At 30.8% G+C, this 16,452-nt stretch overlaps 2 protein-coding genes and 3 long non-coding RNA genes across 15 annotated transcripts in view; 3 read left to right on the top strand and 2 right to left on the bottom strand.

The window, feature by feature from the left end:
• LOC126918090 (uncharacterized) overlaps nt 1-16,452 on the top strand; it is a 702,612-nt gene that overhangs the window by 318,975 nt on the left and 367,185 nt on the right. The gene's annotated exons all lie outside the window — the stretch shown is intronic.
• Nucleotides 1-16,452, top strand: part of LOC126918199 (uncharacterized) — a 66,353-nt gene that overhangs the window by 38,088 nt on the left and 11,813 nt on the right. The gene's annotated exons all lie outside the window — the stretch shown is intronic.
• Nucleotides 851-5,284, bottom strand: LOC126918202 (uncharacterized). The gene is made up of 2 exons (XR_007711264.1): nt 1,222-5,284; nt 851-972 (listed from the first exon to the last, which is right to left on the bottom strand). It is a non-coding gene; the product is annotated as an uncharacterized LOC126918202 (long non-coding RNA).
• On the bottom strand, nt 5,628-13,514 carry LOC126917518 (breast cancer type 2 susceptibility protein homolog). 4 transcript variants are annotated; one of them, XM_050724449.1, is made up of 14 exons: nt 13,440-13,514; nt 12,518-12,587; nt 10,831-12,407; nt 10,594-10,740; nt 10,434-10,522; nt 10,125-10,358; nt 9,898-10,048; nt 9,614-9,820; nt 9,329-9,539; nt 9,059-9,252; nt 8,726-8,985; nt 8,467-8,650; nt 8,122-8,397; nt 5,628-8,022 (listed from the first exon to the last, which is right to left on the bottom strand). In XM_050724449.1, exons 3-14 carry the CDS (start codon nt 12,379-12,381, stop codon nt 7,645-7,647), a joined length of 3,882 nt encoding a protein of 1,293 aa, XP_050580406.1. In that variant the 5' UTR covers nt 12,382-12,407; nt 12,518-12,587; nt 13,440-13,514; the 3' UTR covers nt 5,628-7,644. The 4 variants fall into 4 exon arrangements, with proteins under 4 accessions (XP_050580406.1, XP_050580415.1, XP_050580424.1 ...); XM_050724458.1 differs by lacking the exon at nt 13,440-13,514 and having other exon boundaries at nt 12,518-12,601; XM_050724467.1 differs by lacking the exon at nt 13,440-13,514 and having other exon boundaries at nt 10,831-10,970; nt 11,127-12,593.
• On the top strand, nt 13,326-16,444 carry LOC126917695 (putative uncharacterized protein DDB_G0282499). 2 transcript variants are annotated; one of them, XM_050724889.1, is made up of 4 exons: nt 13,326-13,580; nt 13,751-13,893; nt 13,962-14,157; nt 14,261-16,444. In XM_050724889.1, the coding sequence occupies exons 1-4, from the start codon at nt 13,390-13,392 to the stop codon at nt 15,807-15,809; spliced, it is 2,079 nt and encodes a 692-aa protein (XP_050580846.1). In that variant the 5' UTR covers nt 13,326-13,389; the 3' UTR covers nt 15,810-16,444. The 2 variants fall into 2 exon arrangements, with proteins under 2 accessions (XP_050580846.1, XP_050580836.1); XM_050724879.1 differs by having other exon boundaries at nt 13,327-13,580; nt 14,240-16,444.

The following is a 16,452-nucleotide window of genomic DNA, read 5'->3' as shown; positions in this document are numbered from 1 at the left end:
ATAATGTGTGTAGCCGTTCGATTGCGTGGATTATTACAAGACCCTTGTGCTTCCCACCTGTACGTACAGGTAGCCAAGGTCATAAAAGCCTCGTGTTCTACCATGCTTATCGCTGATTGCGAAGCTGTCCCCAAAATGTTATAAATACAGGTTCTAATTAAACAAAAGGGAATTCAACTTTACAACGGAGAAAGCTAGAAAGACTCTTGCTATTTTCGGTTCACTAAACTTTTTTAATCTCTGCAAAGAAGATCTCGTACTCAAGTTCTTAGAATAAACCACTGCATTTAAAAGTATTGAGTGTTTTCAATTCTCGCGCATTTCGGCGAGCAAAGCGACCAGCGCTCTACGACTAGCACCAACCCACTCGTGTTATCCCTAAAACTGCAAGGTAAAACATAACAGTAATAATTACTTCTTTTACGTTACATAACCTTTACAAGACCATTTAAATATAGTGTAGAATAGTTGGTGAAACTATGTAGTGAATGCAGGATAGGAAAAACAACAGTTTGAAGAGTTGTATATAATTTATGACAAAAATTGAAAATACCTTAATGGAGAAAGATACGTATTTTAATTTTTTAGAATACATGTCAAAAAATACTTATAGTATATTTATGTTTTATATAATCTGAACATTATTTTGTTGTGTTCTTTTTGAGGATTTTTTCAGGAAAAAGATACGTGGGTTGGTGCCTATGAAGTGCTGAACCACCTGCTCGCAGAATTGCGCGAAAATTCAAAAATACTTCGGTGTTTCTAAACGATCGTTTATTCCAACTTGTACGTTTCGATTACGACAGAAAGAAATAAACGTTTAGGAGTCAAAAATTGAATTGAGAACTCACTTTTCTGCTTTCGATCTTCGGCTCCTGCCCTTTCTTCCTTATTTAGGATCCCCTTCCTTTGTGCTCTTAATCCAATGATTCAATGGGTCTCGTATTTCTAAGTAGACGGAGTTTCTCCTTCCTACGATCACATAAACATGTTTCGAGATTTGCTAGCCATGAGAAATCAACATGGAAGACAACAATGTTCGTATTCTTGCGAGAGAGATAGAGATGGGTAGAATATATCTCTGTTTGACACATTCATATCAAACATGTGCAGAACGAGAATTTTCTTATCTTCCGTGTTGATTTTTTACGATTCAATTTTCGAACGGTTTTCACTAGGTTTCGGTATATGATTTCACTAGGTTTCACAGAAAGCCGAGACCTGTTTACATATATGATCGTGGTCCTTCCGAGAAAAAGGTGCATACTTGCGCGGCGATTGAGAAAAATATAATGCAAGAGAGAAACAGCCAATTTGTAAGAAAGTTTACATGAGCCGGCGAAAATAGGATATTGAGAAATTATGTTGAGAAATTTCGGCTGTCAATTTGTGCGACCTGTAATAGTTAATGTAAAGCTGAAGTTTTAGGAAAGTTTATGCAAAAGTAATCCTTTGATTATCTTATCTTACCCTCGTAAGATGCCAACAAATATTACTAAGAAATTTGAACTATTAATTTGATGCAATAATAAATAATTTAAAGGCATTTATCAAAGTGTCTACCTGTCTCCCGCACCACTTTCTCTCCTTATCCGGTTACCTTCCGTCAATAACTGGTCAATGTATTGGGTTGGCAACTAAGTGATTGCGGATTTTGTAATTAGGTAGTAATGACAAACAATACACTCACAATAATGACAAACGATACAATTTTCTATTCGCATGTATTAAGTTGTCCCGAAAGATTTTTTCGTTTTGTAAGGAAATAATAGATGCATAACATTCTTTGTTTTATATTATTTTATTGAATGATGAATGATCCATTCTGTTCTATTGGAATTTAATACAATCAGTTAGTTTAAATTTCGTTCTTCGTTTATAGCGGTTGTTTTTACTCATTTAAATGAGAACCCGCGCTCGTAAGAACTTGGAAAATGGTAACATGGCCACATATTGAAAATGGTAACAAGTCCTCCAGAAATAGACGACGAGTCCGATCTTGTGCTTTATTCGTCTTTTCCTTTCTGCGTTCGCGTTCTACAAGTCTTAATTTGAGAATGATCATTCTATTTTTGTATCATAGACGTGTTCCTTAAAAAAGTAGGCTTATAAACTATGTAATACAAAAGTAATTAATCTAGTGGTTAACTATACTAATTTAACCTAATTACAAATATGATGTGAAATGGGCGTCATGTCGCATAAGGACATGTAGATGCTTGTCTTTACATCACTCTCTTCTGAATGAGTTGTTCGAACTTCAACTCGCATATCTTACTTCTAGGACTCGATGTCATTGACACTTTTTCAGATTCTTTATTTTCGTTACTTTCTTGGAAGGCGAGTTTTAACCTATCGACGAATATGTTTGTTAATGTTCCGTAGTATTTAATTTTAAAAATATAGTTATTTATCCGTTCTATAATTTCGAACCGCCCTTCATAAAATGCCTCAAAAGGCTTTTTCGTAGCGTCGACTCGAAGAAATACATGTGAGCAAGTATGTAAATTCTAGATGAGGAATATTTTTTATTACTATAATGTCTAATTGGACTTGGTTTTATCTTTCTTTCTCGATTCTATTTATTTCTATTTCTTCGTTGATAAGGAATTCTCCAGATAGTTTCAGTTTGTACCATAGACCATCTCTGTTACGGATACCTTCAGATCTTCCTTTACGTTGGCTCGAAGTCTCAGCAGCATTGTTGGGAATATTTCTACGTGCACTATTTAGTAAATTTTAGTAAATTGGCTGATGTAATCCAACTGTCTCGTTTGTGATGGGCCGGCTTTGTCAGCTTTTTTCTGAAATGCGTATATAAACGGCTTATGGCCCGTTTGTAGAAGCAGTTTTTTGCCTCCCACAAAATGCCTGAAGAACTCGAGGTTCTTGTAGATGGCTAAAAGCTCTCTATCGTATACGCTATATCTCATCCGTGCCTTTTCTAACTTTCTTACAAAAAGTCTAATGGTTCCCACATATCTTTATTATATTGTTCTAAAATTGCGCCGATGTCGACGTCCGATACATTCGTGTACAACGCCAATTCTTGAATCGCATAAGAGAGATGCCGCGGCGATCTTTAGCTCCTATAAACGTCTTTTCAGATTCATCATCCCGACAAAAGGATATAAATATAAAAAATGACAGTTTCATTAAGGACTTAATTACAAAGGTAAAGATGGATCCAATATGGACAATAAAGTATTGCACTGGTGGGTCGAAGAAGCGAAATGCCTATACTAACGGGATTGGAATGATCAGAAACGAAGGAAGAGAATAGAAAGAAAGCGGAATCAGCATTCACAATAGAACAACCATTTTCACTACAGTGACAACAGCAATTCACGAAGAATTAAAAAGGGGCGAAAGCCGAAACAAAGATAAACAAGTCGCGATCCTAACCGATTCAAGAAACACATTAAATACCATAGCACTCAGGTTGAGACAAACAAGAAAAAGAACAAGAAAGAAGGAGGAAAACATCTGGATCGATAAGATCGCCGAGCAACTGATAGAAACAGAGAAGGAAAAAATAAATCGACCCAGAAAAGGACAAACAAGGAAAAAGAACAGACAGATATAACAGAAAAAAATTTGCTTGATATGGATATCAACACATGTAGAGATAGAAGGTAATGAAAAAACAGACCAAAAGACGAAAGAGCAAACAAGAGGAGTAGCGGATAACAGCTACAAAATTCCGACAATGAGTATCGACACCAACTAAAAAGAAGAATCATGGAAATGAAAAGAACTAATATGCTTAAACGGATATGCGTAAATGCATAAGGAAACATACTTCCCCATTCTTGCTAATCAGATTAAATTATTTATTTTAATTGTATAGTTTATAAAATGTATATGTATAATTATATCTATACGTACCGTACCAGGTAAACAAACAAGAAGGGGGTAATGATATATAGCTCCTCGAGGTAGCTGATCGTCACTTGACGGAACTAATTTCCAAAAGTACTACAAAGAACGCCGAGAATTGTACAAACTATCAGTCCATTAATCTAATACTGTCCAATTGAACTAAAACTACTCGCACAAGATTAATTCGTCATTTAAAATATCACCTACGATTTGTTCAACAACGAACAGATCACTGTACGCAACAACATTAAAGAATAGAAATTAATTCAGATATAGTTATAGTCGGTATCACTTTATTCGTAAAAATCTCAATAATCCAACTGAAACTATCTTACAACAATGAAATAAAAAATATAAAAATATTTATGTATTAATAATTGTGTCATCGTCGGTACCGTACAAATAACCGGTTTCATGTGTAAGTGCAAGTTTCAAGTGCAAGTGAGAATGGTTCGTGAACAAATTCTAGGCGTGTACGGGTACACATTTACGACAGCAGACGAAGAGAAAGGGAAAGAGAGAGAATCGCTTCAAAATTATCGGATAACATCAGTATCGGGCGGGATTGAACAGATACTTATGACATATGGGTAAAAGTAGCCTGACTCGTCGGTTCTTTTTGACTTGAGAGAGATTGCCCGACATTTTTCTGTGATAACACCCGAAAATAGATTGTCGCTATCTTAATTATTTCCATCATCGCGATAACGCGCGTTATCTAAACACTTGAAGAGCGTAAGAATCGCTTTTAACTTTTGACATGACAGTAATAAAGAGGATTTGGCGAAATACTCAACTAGATTAGGTGGTCACTTGAGTAGGGAAAATCCACAAATAAAAATGCAGCTAGAAACAATAAAAGGGGACAACTGTGATGTATCGAGTAGTTCCTCAACATGCATAAACCTTACAGTCTTCTTAAGTGAGGAATGCGAAGAAAAAAGGCCGACAAAGCCCTTTTCGACAATGACAATTTAAAGTCGTGTCACACATATGCACTTCTACACTACTTTCCCTTGAATCATGCCACGAACCAGGGAACCTGGAGAAGGGATTGGTCCTCATGAATTGTCACCGAATTTCATATTTTGCTAAATCAGGAACTATAACGAAGGAATGAAGAGAATCCTCAGAATCACTTTGGCTTCGATACCAACAAAATACACAGCAATCTCCAAATCCATTTAATTCTTATTTTTTCAATAAAAGTTCTAACCTTTATCTCACGCACTTAGCAGTTTAATGCTTCAGCATTTTAAAGTGGTTGTCTCCTCTCGCGAACTTTCATCTCTAAATTACGACAGCACGTACCATCTAAATAGAATATTATTAACCAGCATGAACATAAAATTCCAAGCCTGCTCGAAATCCTAATAGCTGCTAATAGTAAACATACATGTTACACTGTAACATACATGTAAACATACATGTTGCCATTTTCATATGTTCTCGTGAGCGCGGGTTCCAAATGGATAACCCTGTACTTTTGTTCACATAAAAACTAAATAAATATAAATATTTGTTCACATGTCTCATAAAGTTATCAGACCAGTAACAGTACAGTTATTAATATTCAATAGTATTAACATTAATGATATACACTCCTCGTCAAAGAGATAGCCCAGGTGTGCTATCTTTAATTTCTCAATGACGCATGTAAAGTTTTTCGTCTGTAACGTATAATATCCAAACATTATGAGCTCAGGATATGCGGCTTGCTGGAAATAATTAAAAATATTATGAGGTTTAGTGTGTAACAAAAAGAAAATCGTTTTATTTTAAGAACGAAATGATAGCACATGTACAATAAGAAAATAATAATCAACATAAATTGTAACTAACAATAATTACTTTTCAAACATATATACTTATTTAATAATGGGTACATTCCCATTTATTTTCTATTACTTCTATTATATTCTGTTTCTGGATATAAATTTGACTTAACGTATCCCATTCGCGTACAATTGCATTTTTTTAAATTCTTGTACGTGTTGATACTACTTCCATTCGCGTATAACGCCGTAAACAAGTTCTGCCCAGCAATTTTCAATAATATTAAGGTCCGTGGAGCGTTCAGGCCACGGCAAAATAGATATATTATTTTCATTAAAATATGATTGTACCAATCTTGATGTGTGTACAAATGCATTATCTTGTTGAAAGATGTAATCAAGTCCAGAAATGCGTTCTGCATGATTATTTATTTGTTCTTTGATTAAATTTATGTATCGGACACTATTCATTCTCCCATCGATAAACTTGATACTTGTCTTGCCGAAATAACCGATACCGGTCTAAACCATCACGCTGCCTCCTCCCCTTTTGTCGTCGAATTACTGACATTGTTTTTTTTCTTATGTCATGAAAATAATATTACAACCCATCAGCACCATCCAAGTTGAATCTTGTTTCGTCTGAAAATGGTATCTTTCTCCATTTTTTTTTCCAATGCACTCTTTCTTTTGCAAAGCGTAAACGTTCTACTTTGTGTTTCGTTGTTAACGAAGGTTTCTTTTTCAATTTTAGTCTCTTAATATCTTTGCAGGATAGTAGAACTCGACGAACACTTGAAACACTGGCACTAACATTAGACTTCTCCATTATTTGCTTCGTTGTTAACTGTGAGTTGGAAGCTACGCGCAAAATTGCTCGCTTATCACGATCGGATAACGATGACGGCCGACCAGTACTTTTCTTTTTGCCGTAATCTTCAACATTTTTTAAGAAATTGTGTATTACTCTACGACTTCTTCTTATTACTTTCGATATTTTTGCTACTGATAACCGTTGCTGTTTTAGTTCAAGAATTTGCTTTTTTTCAGACTCGTTTAATCTTTTTCCGCGTCCCATAGTTACAAATTTATATAATATTGTGCTGTAATCTTTACTCGTTGATAGATTATGAACTACTGAGCAATTTCTAAACATATTAACAGAGTGTGCTATCATTTCGACCTTAACATTGTAGTATCGTGGACGAGGGGCCTGGGGGGTGTCGTGCGAATTATAAACAAGTAGTTGCTGAGCATGTGCGTGGTGGGACTAAGACAAAAGATATGAGGCTAAGACAAAAGATGAAGGGTTGCTAAGGGACATAAACGAATTAACAGTAGTATGAGTTGAGAAGCCAGAGAGTGCGTTGTCGAGATAATGTTGCTAGCGTTCTTGAGAGAGAGTTGAATCCGTGATGACGAGAGTTGCTAATTAATTATCTAGTTGTCCTAATTATAATATGTTGTTGTGATTAGTTCATGTTACATAACCATTGTTTACTGTTTAATCCATATATTGTAAATAAACTAATTATAATAGTTTACGATACTACAGTATGAAACAGCTTTTCTTTATTGTATACAAACATTTACGACATTGTGACTTATTTCCAGCAAGACGCATATCCTGAGTTCATAATATTTTGATATTTGTACGTTACAGACGAAAAACTTTACATGCATCATTGGGAAATTAAAGACAGCACACCTGAGATATGTTTTTGTCAAGGAGTGTAATTATTAATATAGATTTGTTTACATTTCTTATTACAAAATTTGTATTTTGTTCTGTTAATTTTAATACTTTTATTTTATTATGAAGAATATCAAACAAATTTTAGTAAATAAGATCAGAATCGTTACTATATATTTAATAAATATTAAAGCATTTAACCTGTATAATAAAGGATCTTAACAATTTATTATACAAGTATACTATAAACAGCTAATACATACTTAGATAAAAGAGCTTGTAAAATATGCACTGTCATGTAGGGTTTTGTGTAAGTCTTGCATGTAATGTTGTATGAACTTTTGTACATTTTTCACTTCTCGATTGTATGGGAGATTGAAACTCCAATGATACTCGCTTGGAGCTGTTTTTAAGTGTAATTGGGGATAGACTAGATGGCTCACCATAAGATCGTAATTTTTCAAGCCGTTTTTGTATGGCAACAGATTTTGCTAGTTGATTATTTGTTAAACTCCTTCCTTGGAATTCCTGAGATACATGATCATTAAGTTGCTTGTTAGCATTAATATTTTCATTTGATATGTCTTTGTTGAAATTATTTCTCATCATTGATTTCTTTTGTACTTTCTCCGAAATTTCTACCACACAGGTATCTATATACGTACTAATATCCTTTGAAAATATAATTTAAAAATATGATTTAGTAATTTAAGATTATAAAGTTATTAAATTTATCACACCGATATCTTCTAATACTTTTAAAACATTTACCGTTATCGAACATTTTAAATTTTCTAAAGGTTCCTGAAGGTGACTGTCTCGAGGATTATGCGTAAAAATACTTCGTTCTGTGCAATATGCCACTGGTATATTCCATGATGTAGCTCGACGCCATTCTAAATTGCCACAGGCAACAAGAGATCCTATAGTCAAAATTTCTGCATACCCATAAGAAGATATTCCATGCCAAAAGAGTATTGATAAATATGAAGACAGGGAATCCGCATGTGGATATGCTAAATACACAGCTTGAAAATTTTTCATACCCTAACAAATAAATAGAAAAAATTATCATTGTAAATCGTCAATCTTGCATATATATTTACAATAACTTACATAGGGTTCGTTTCCAATAGAAGCAATAATTCCTACTGTATCAAATTCTCCATAAGCTGGTGTGAAGGTTGGCTTACTTATTTCACATAATGCTGTATATGTTCTCAGACGAAAACTATTATCAGAAATGTTTACTTGGATAAATGATGCATTTCGATTTGCAGTCAATAGCAACTCATTACCTCTATTACAATAAATATTATATTACACTTGATTAGTAATAAAAAATAGTAGAGGAATATAATATAGAAATTAATACCTTTTTGCTGAGGGCATAACATTACAAAGTGATATACAATTTCCTTCTTTTAAAATATCTATAACTTCTTCGCTGGGAGACCAAACTGAAAGAATAGCATTTGTTTCTTCCTCAATTACGCGAATTTTTAAAAGAGGTGTAACCTGTCGCGGTAAAGGTAAGCTTTCTTGTAATCGAGATTCTAATTCTTGTCTAAATTTCTCCTGTTTCATATGACAATCATTCTTTAATTGCTCTAGCTCCTGCTCTGAACGAAATCCCTATGACAAATAAAAATATAAATTTGCAAACAGTTATAACACAGAAAACAATTATTGTTGTATTAGTTAATACCTCTTTAAATAATTTGTCGCGATCTTCATTCCATTCAACTGCTGCTATATCGATACTGTCCGTATTTAAGTTACTTTTGCATTTTCCAGTATGAAAATATTTCTCTGCTTTAGCATAAAATGCTTCTATCATTGACCGACATTCCCTTTCATAGATAATGCTAGCTTTTTCTTCACATCTAGCATTTCGAAAAACTAGAATCAGGAAATGAAATGGTTTAAAATGATTAGAAAGAGTTGAAAATATTAAAAGCGTGCATGCCTATCTTACTAGATTCTCCTGCTGAAGTTTTCTCATGATATAACATTGGATATACCCTCGCAACTATAACTTTAATTTTCCCAATTAAGCCACCATTTGGATAAATGGTCTTTAATTTAGTGCACATTGGTCCTGATGGTACTGTATACCCTAACTTCATATCCCATCTTGCTCTTCTTGTTGAATTTGTATGTAATTTTAAACATACGTTCTCTCCAATCTAAGAGATAACAATCTTTAATGTATTAAATATTCTTCACTAAAATTTAAACAAACTTTTGAAACTATGTTTACTTCCAAAGGTGAGCATCCTTGATCACAATTTAATAATTCAGATCCATATGTTAATAATTTTGTTCCCTCTTTTATTTTACCAGATGTTATATGTTTCATCATTGCCTGATCAATTGAAGCTTGAATACAATACCATCCATCTGTTAATATCAATTTTTTGGATGATATTTTTAATTGATTTTTGTTTTCGGTATCAGAATCATCACACTACATACAAAAAGAAAGAAAAACCTGAATATTGATCCTTAATAAAAAAAAAGATTCATCTGCACTAAAAAAATTACTTTATTAATAGAAGACACACATAAAACCATTCTCTTGGTTGCAACATCATCTTTCTCTAATATTTTTCTTAAAGCCGATCTTTGAAATCTATCAATTTCCCTGTCATAACGATATTTCAATTCCATCATTACTCTGGCAGGAGTTAGAACTCTAAAAAGTAACTCTTTTTTACAGTAATTTATATTTTTTAACATATTCAAATTATAAAAATAATTCAAAGTTCTACCTTGGTAAAATGATATAACCTAGTTTTATTCTATCCATTGATGCTAATTTCCATACAATCCATTTGTAATGATTTTCTACCCATCCAATGGGAAGTAAGTTAGGGTCTACACCTGGACTTGCTAAAAAAGATCTTTTAATTTCTGTTATTCCTACATAACCATTTTCATCCAAAATTAAACAAGCTCCATCTTCCAATTTTATACCATCAATATTATTTTGCACAATATTTTGCCTAAACAGTGTAGACCAAATTTGTAATCCAGTATCTAATGTACAAAAAGTCATTTTTGACCAAAATATGTCTCACCCATAAAAATCTGCACAATGAAACTTATACATTGTCGCATTATCAGCTCTTAAATCCAAAATTTCAGGTGGTAATTTTCTGTTAACAAGCTAATAAACAAAGATCAATAATTAAAATTTAATTGTTTAATAAAAAATTATATCTTTTCCTTAAACCTTACCTCTTCATATGTACATAGAGTAGGTTTTTCTCCCTTACTAATTTCTTTCCATGATATACGATTATTGGTATTACTCTTTCTGTGAAAATATAATTTACTGATTGTTGGTTTAGGCTTAATATTTTGCTTCATACTAATTTGTTTATCCTACAAGTATAAATTAAGATATCGTTTTTTAAAGTTTCTTTTAATAATAATATTAATAGTAACAATAAGACATACTATATTGTTTCTTACTTGTTCTAAAGCAGCTTCTAAACGTTTCTCTAATACAGTTACAGATTGATTTATAAAGTCTATCATTAATTGAGAGTCACCAAAATCATTAACGACTGCCGAGTCATACTGATCCTGTTTATCTGTTAAATCTTGCTTCTCTGTTAAACAATTATCTTTTTTATTTATATATTGGTTCGAACTTGCATAATTATCATTTAACTTTTCTAAATTATCTATAAATTCATCTGCTTTATTACATAAACATGCCAACTTATCTACTTTATTTTTTGAGGTATTTGTAGTTTCTCTTCTACCTGTACTCCTTCGCTTTTTACGAATAAATTGTCCTCCTATTACTGGACTAGATGGAACATTTTCAGTTTCATCATTTTCTTTAATTTCCTTAGAAGATATTTGTTGCTCCGTGAAATCTAAATCCTTTTCATCAGCTAAAAGTGCAACTGCACTAGCTATTTCATGTGAAATTACATAGTTATCTATTATTTCATCACTTTCCTTGCTTGTTTCAGTAATATTAATCATAATATTATCATTTAATTTAAGTTCAACATCACAATTTAGAGTTCCTTGCATAGATACTGAAGATGTGCTTTGATTTCCTTTTTCTTCATTATTCAATGAGTTTTTATGAGTAGATTTTAAGACTTGAAACTCATTACTAAATCGTAACTTTTTAAACTGACTAGATTTTGCTTTGTTGTTCAAAGATACATTGTCATCTACATCTTTAATTTTTCGCTTTTGCAATGATTTAGGTAATGCAAGAATAGTTTCAAAATCTTTGGAGATTTCTTCTTGAAATATTGCTTTTGCTCTCGATATTGCTTCATGGGTCACATTAATGCATTTACCACTTGCAGTTTGAAATCCAACATCTGGTATTTGCGCATTAAATGTATTAATTTCATTTTCAGCTTTGAATTTTTGTTCAAAGTTGTCACTTTCTTTAAGCTCATTATTAAAGAGTTTCTTTGCTTTTGATAGTGCTTCACTTGTCACATTAATGCATTGACCACTTGCAGTTTGAAATCCAACATCTGGTATTTGCGCATTAAATGTATTAATTTCATTTTCAGCTTTGAATTTTTGTTCAAAGTTGTCACTTTCTTTAAGCTCATTATTAAAGAGTTTCTTTGCTTTTGATAGTGCTTCACTTGTCACATTAATGCATTGACCACTTGCAGTTTGAAATCCAACATCTAGTATTTGCACATTAAGTGTATTAATTTCATTTTCAGCTTTGAATTTTTGTTCTAAGTTGTCACTTTCTTTAAACTCATTATTAAAGAGTTTCTTTGCTTTTGATAGTGCTTCACTTGTCACATTAATGCGTTGACCACTTGCAGTTTGAAATCCAACATCTGGTATTTGCACATTAAATGTATTAATTTCATTTTCAGCTTTGAATTTTTGTTCAGAGTTATTACTTTCTTTAAGCTCATTATTAAAGAGCACTTTTGCTTTTGATAAAGCTTCCTCAGACACATGGATTGAATTACCACTGGCAGTAGCAAAACCAAATGAGAAACCATCACTTTTATTATTCATATTTATATATATTAAACTTTTAAAATCTGCACGAAAATAAATTTATTAAATAGATTGATATTAAAACAATGTCAACACTGAAAATCATTCGTTTTTACATTTTGAGTGATGATATTTAAGCATTTTTCATAATTACCATCTTCCAGGTATTAAGACGAATTTTGCGATAAACACATGTTGTCAAAGGATGCCATCTGTAGAAGTATCTGACAAATTAAATTTTTTTATGAGAAAAAAGCCATCTACATATTATATTATAAAGTCAAATTAATACTATCTGATATTATTTTAACTCTCATAAACTATTAATTGTACCAAATTTTATAAGCTAAAATAAAATAATTCATTTGAAGAAGATAAGTTGTTATTTTGCCAAATAAATTAAAAATATAATTTCAAAAAATATTTATTGCTTGTTAGTAATATTTAAGCGAAAATTAGATATATATAAATATATAGAATTATTTGGCTAATATATTTGAAGAAAATTTATATTTTAGAAATTTCTAATTTTCTATGGATATAGTTAAATTAGATTGCATTACATATCAGTATATTATAAGCATAACATATATAAGCTGATATATGTATCATACATCAATATATTGCAAAGAAAATAATTCTTGTAGTTTCTTAATATAGGTAATCAATATTCTAATTTCAAGTTTTCTTCAGCATTTTATGAGGCAATAATTTTGTAATTAATATGAATTATAGATATCATAATGTAATACTAAATTTTTATTTTCTTTCACAAAAAAGATGTTTTTACTTTCCTAAGAAAATAATTATACTGCAATTTTATGCTTTGAATAATCAAATATTAAATTTTATTCTATATTTAAATAAAAATTTTGGCCAAGATCGTGTCTTGGGAAACGTGAACATTGTCAATAATCTATAGAACCGGCAAAACACTGGTTTAACCTCATTACGTTTATTGTATTAGTGCATGTGATTTTGCGCGGGAGACTAAGATTAATATATTTAATATATTAATCAGTTAATATGAAATTTAAAGCGTATACCGGAATTACATGGTCCGTTTTGGAACTTACGGGCCTTATAGAAGATGAAGATTCTTGCGTTTATTTTGAGAAATTTAAGAAACATGTTGGCTTACATCCATTTCACTTAACGAACTTAAATACCGCGTTAAATGAAATTCTAAGTTCGAATTTAAATTCCTACGATCCTGAGTATGTATATAATTTCCATTAATTGTAATAAGATACATTCTTTATACAAATTTTTATTCAACAGTATCTATTTAAATTAAATATAAAAAGCAAATATATTTCTTGGTTATGTTTATATTCTCATGCTAGAAATATTTTTTAGTGTATTTTCAAAATTATATTTATTACAGCTTGAAAGGATTTTTATTGGCTTATAAAAACCCTAAATTACTAACACCTTTGGGAGAAATATTTTATGATACATGTTTTATTCATGTTGATACTGAAGCAGACTTTTATATATTTAGACCAGAAGTTGGGTGTACATTGAAAGGTAAAACTATTTTATCATAGCATAGTTCTTAAATTGTCTAGTTGTTATTAATGAACATAGGTTTGTAGGAACAGTGAATAAGAAGGGGCTAGATCACATTGGGATTCTTGTGCATAAGACATTTAATGTATCAATTCCAAAACCAGATGACGAAGAAAATTGGCCAGGTGATAATCTTGAAATTGGGCAAGAAGCGAGATTTGTAATAACGCTTCTTGATTTTAGTAGTAAATTACCATTTATTCGTGGTGTCTTAAATGCAGAGTAAGTATATATAAATTTTATTTTGTTTAGGCTTTAAATTCTTTTCATTTGTTTTTATACATTCAAAACTTCCTTATTTCAGTGATTATTTACGTGGTTGTAGATTAATGCCAAAAAGCATTAGTAACAAAAGATTATCTTCTGAGAATACTGTTCAAAATAATAATCAGGTTTTGGAAAAAAATGTTAAGCATACTAAAAATCATACATTTTTTGCAACTGATTCTGAAAATACCACTGATGAAGATGTAGCAAAAGTAAAGAAAGAAACTGTCCGATGGAAAAAATCAGAAAAGAATTTAAAACATGAAGAGTCAATCACATACAGTGAAAAGAAGAAGAAAGATAAGAAACGTGATAAAGAGTTTAAAGAAATAAATGAATCTAAACCTAAATCGATCAAGGTAGAAACTGTACATGATCATTATACAAATAATCTTTCATTAAATAGTGAATTAATGGAAAATGAAGAATTAGAATCTATTAATTTAAAAAGTAAAGTTAAGAAAAAATCCAGAGTTCAACATTCTCAAAGTTGGATAAATGAAGATAATGATGAAAAACCTGCACAACATTTACTTAGCGAAATATCAAATAAATCTATTTTAGAATCTAAGGATGATATTATCAAAATTAAGGTCGAACATAATGCAATGATAGGAAATAATATTGAAATTATATCTGAAAGTAAGCCCAAGCTAGAGAGAAAATCTATGAAAAGAAAGAGTTTAGATGATTATGATACTTCCTTAGCTGATTTGAATGCAGATAAATGCATAGTAAGTTCAAGGAGTATAAATAAAAGAAATTCTAAGAAAATAAAAATGGAAGAATCAAATGATAAATACATACATGAAGTAAGCGATGATGCACAAGATTTCCCAAAGAAGCAATTTAAGAAACATAAAGATTCTTTAAAGTTGGAGACCTCTGAAAGTGACCAAGTCTCAATAAAAAAATCTAATATTTTAGATTCTGAAGTTGTGTTTCAAAATATAAAAATTAAGAAAGAGAAAAATATTAGTGGATCTGAAAACACCCAAGACGAAGATTATGTAGAAATAAATAAAATGTCAGAACAGGATCCCGACTTAAACACATCTAGTTCTACTTATGGTGTAGAAGAAGATAAAAATAATGCTATTAAAAAGAAACGGAGAAAACATTCAAAGAAAGTTATTATTGATACGAGCACAATAAAAGTAGAACCAGAATTTGAAGACGTAATTAAAATAGAATATGGATTTGAAGAAACTGCAATTAAAGTGGAAAATTCTAATAATAATGATGATATAAATGAAGACGTTTATTCAGAACAAAATGTAAAAGCAACGATTAGTTCACCTAGGAAAAAACATAGTCTCAACTTGAGTGATGATACTAATAGAAGTAACACAAAACGTTCGAAAAAGGAAGAAGTAGATAAAGAGATACACAGCAGAAAAGTAAAAACAGAGAAATTTGTAGTAATTGATGTATCCGATATTGACAACAATGATGCTAATCTTCAAAATACTGAAAAAAAGAAAAAACATAGTAAGCGATCATTACATAAACAACTAAATAAATCTAGGGAATTTGAATCAGGTAATGAGTCTGAGTTTGACTTTAGGAATGTTAAAATTAAAACTGAGAGGTTTTCAGATAGTTAGGAAGATTAGAAAATACATATATAATTACTAAAAATTAAACTGTAACACATAATTTCATTTTATCTTTCTTTTATAAAAAAGACATACTTAAAGTCACATATACGTACATAAAAAACGTTATAATAAACATACAATATGACATATATACAAGAATATATAATATGTATATATATGAATTTTATTTTGCTATGCTAGCAATGACCATATTGAACATATTTTGTACATGTTACTGATAGATTATTTTCTTATTCCACGAATTTTAACCTGTATACTTCATATTGTCGTCCTTTTCTTATATGAGTAAATTTCATTTATTTATAATGTATCATGTTGCAATAAGACTTTATGGCTGAACAAATATATCATTATTTTGCCATATATCATATTTTGGAAAATTGGAGTACAAATGTAATTTGTAAATGATATGATGATAAAATTATTTTACATATATAATTTGACATACATATGTAAAACTTTTTCTATTGTAAATCATAAGAATGTAAAATTACAAAAGTACTTTAAATAAATACGTGAATAGATTTCTGTAGTATATACCTTACAGGTTTAAAAGAATGTGCAAAGAGTGAATATTATAACAATGAATATTAAGAAATATAAAAATATGTTTATTAGTACATGCAGA

This window comes from Bombus affinis, chromosome 1, assembly GCF_024516045.1.
Source record: "Bombus affinis isolate iyBomAffi1 chromosome 1, iyBomAffi1.2, whole genome shotgun sequence".
Lineage (NCBI taxonomy): Eukaryota > Metazoa > Arthropoda > Insecta > Hymenoptera > Apidae > Bombus > Bombus affinis.
The sequence above is the reverse complement of the archived record's forward strand: the minus strand, read 5'-3'. Positions and strand labels throughout refer to the sequence as shown.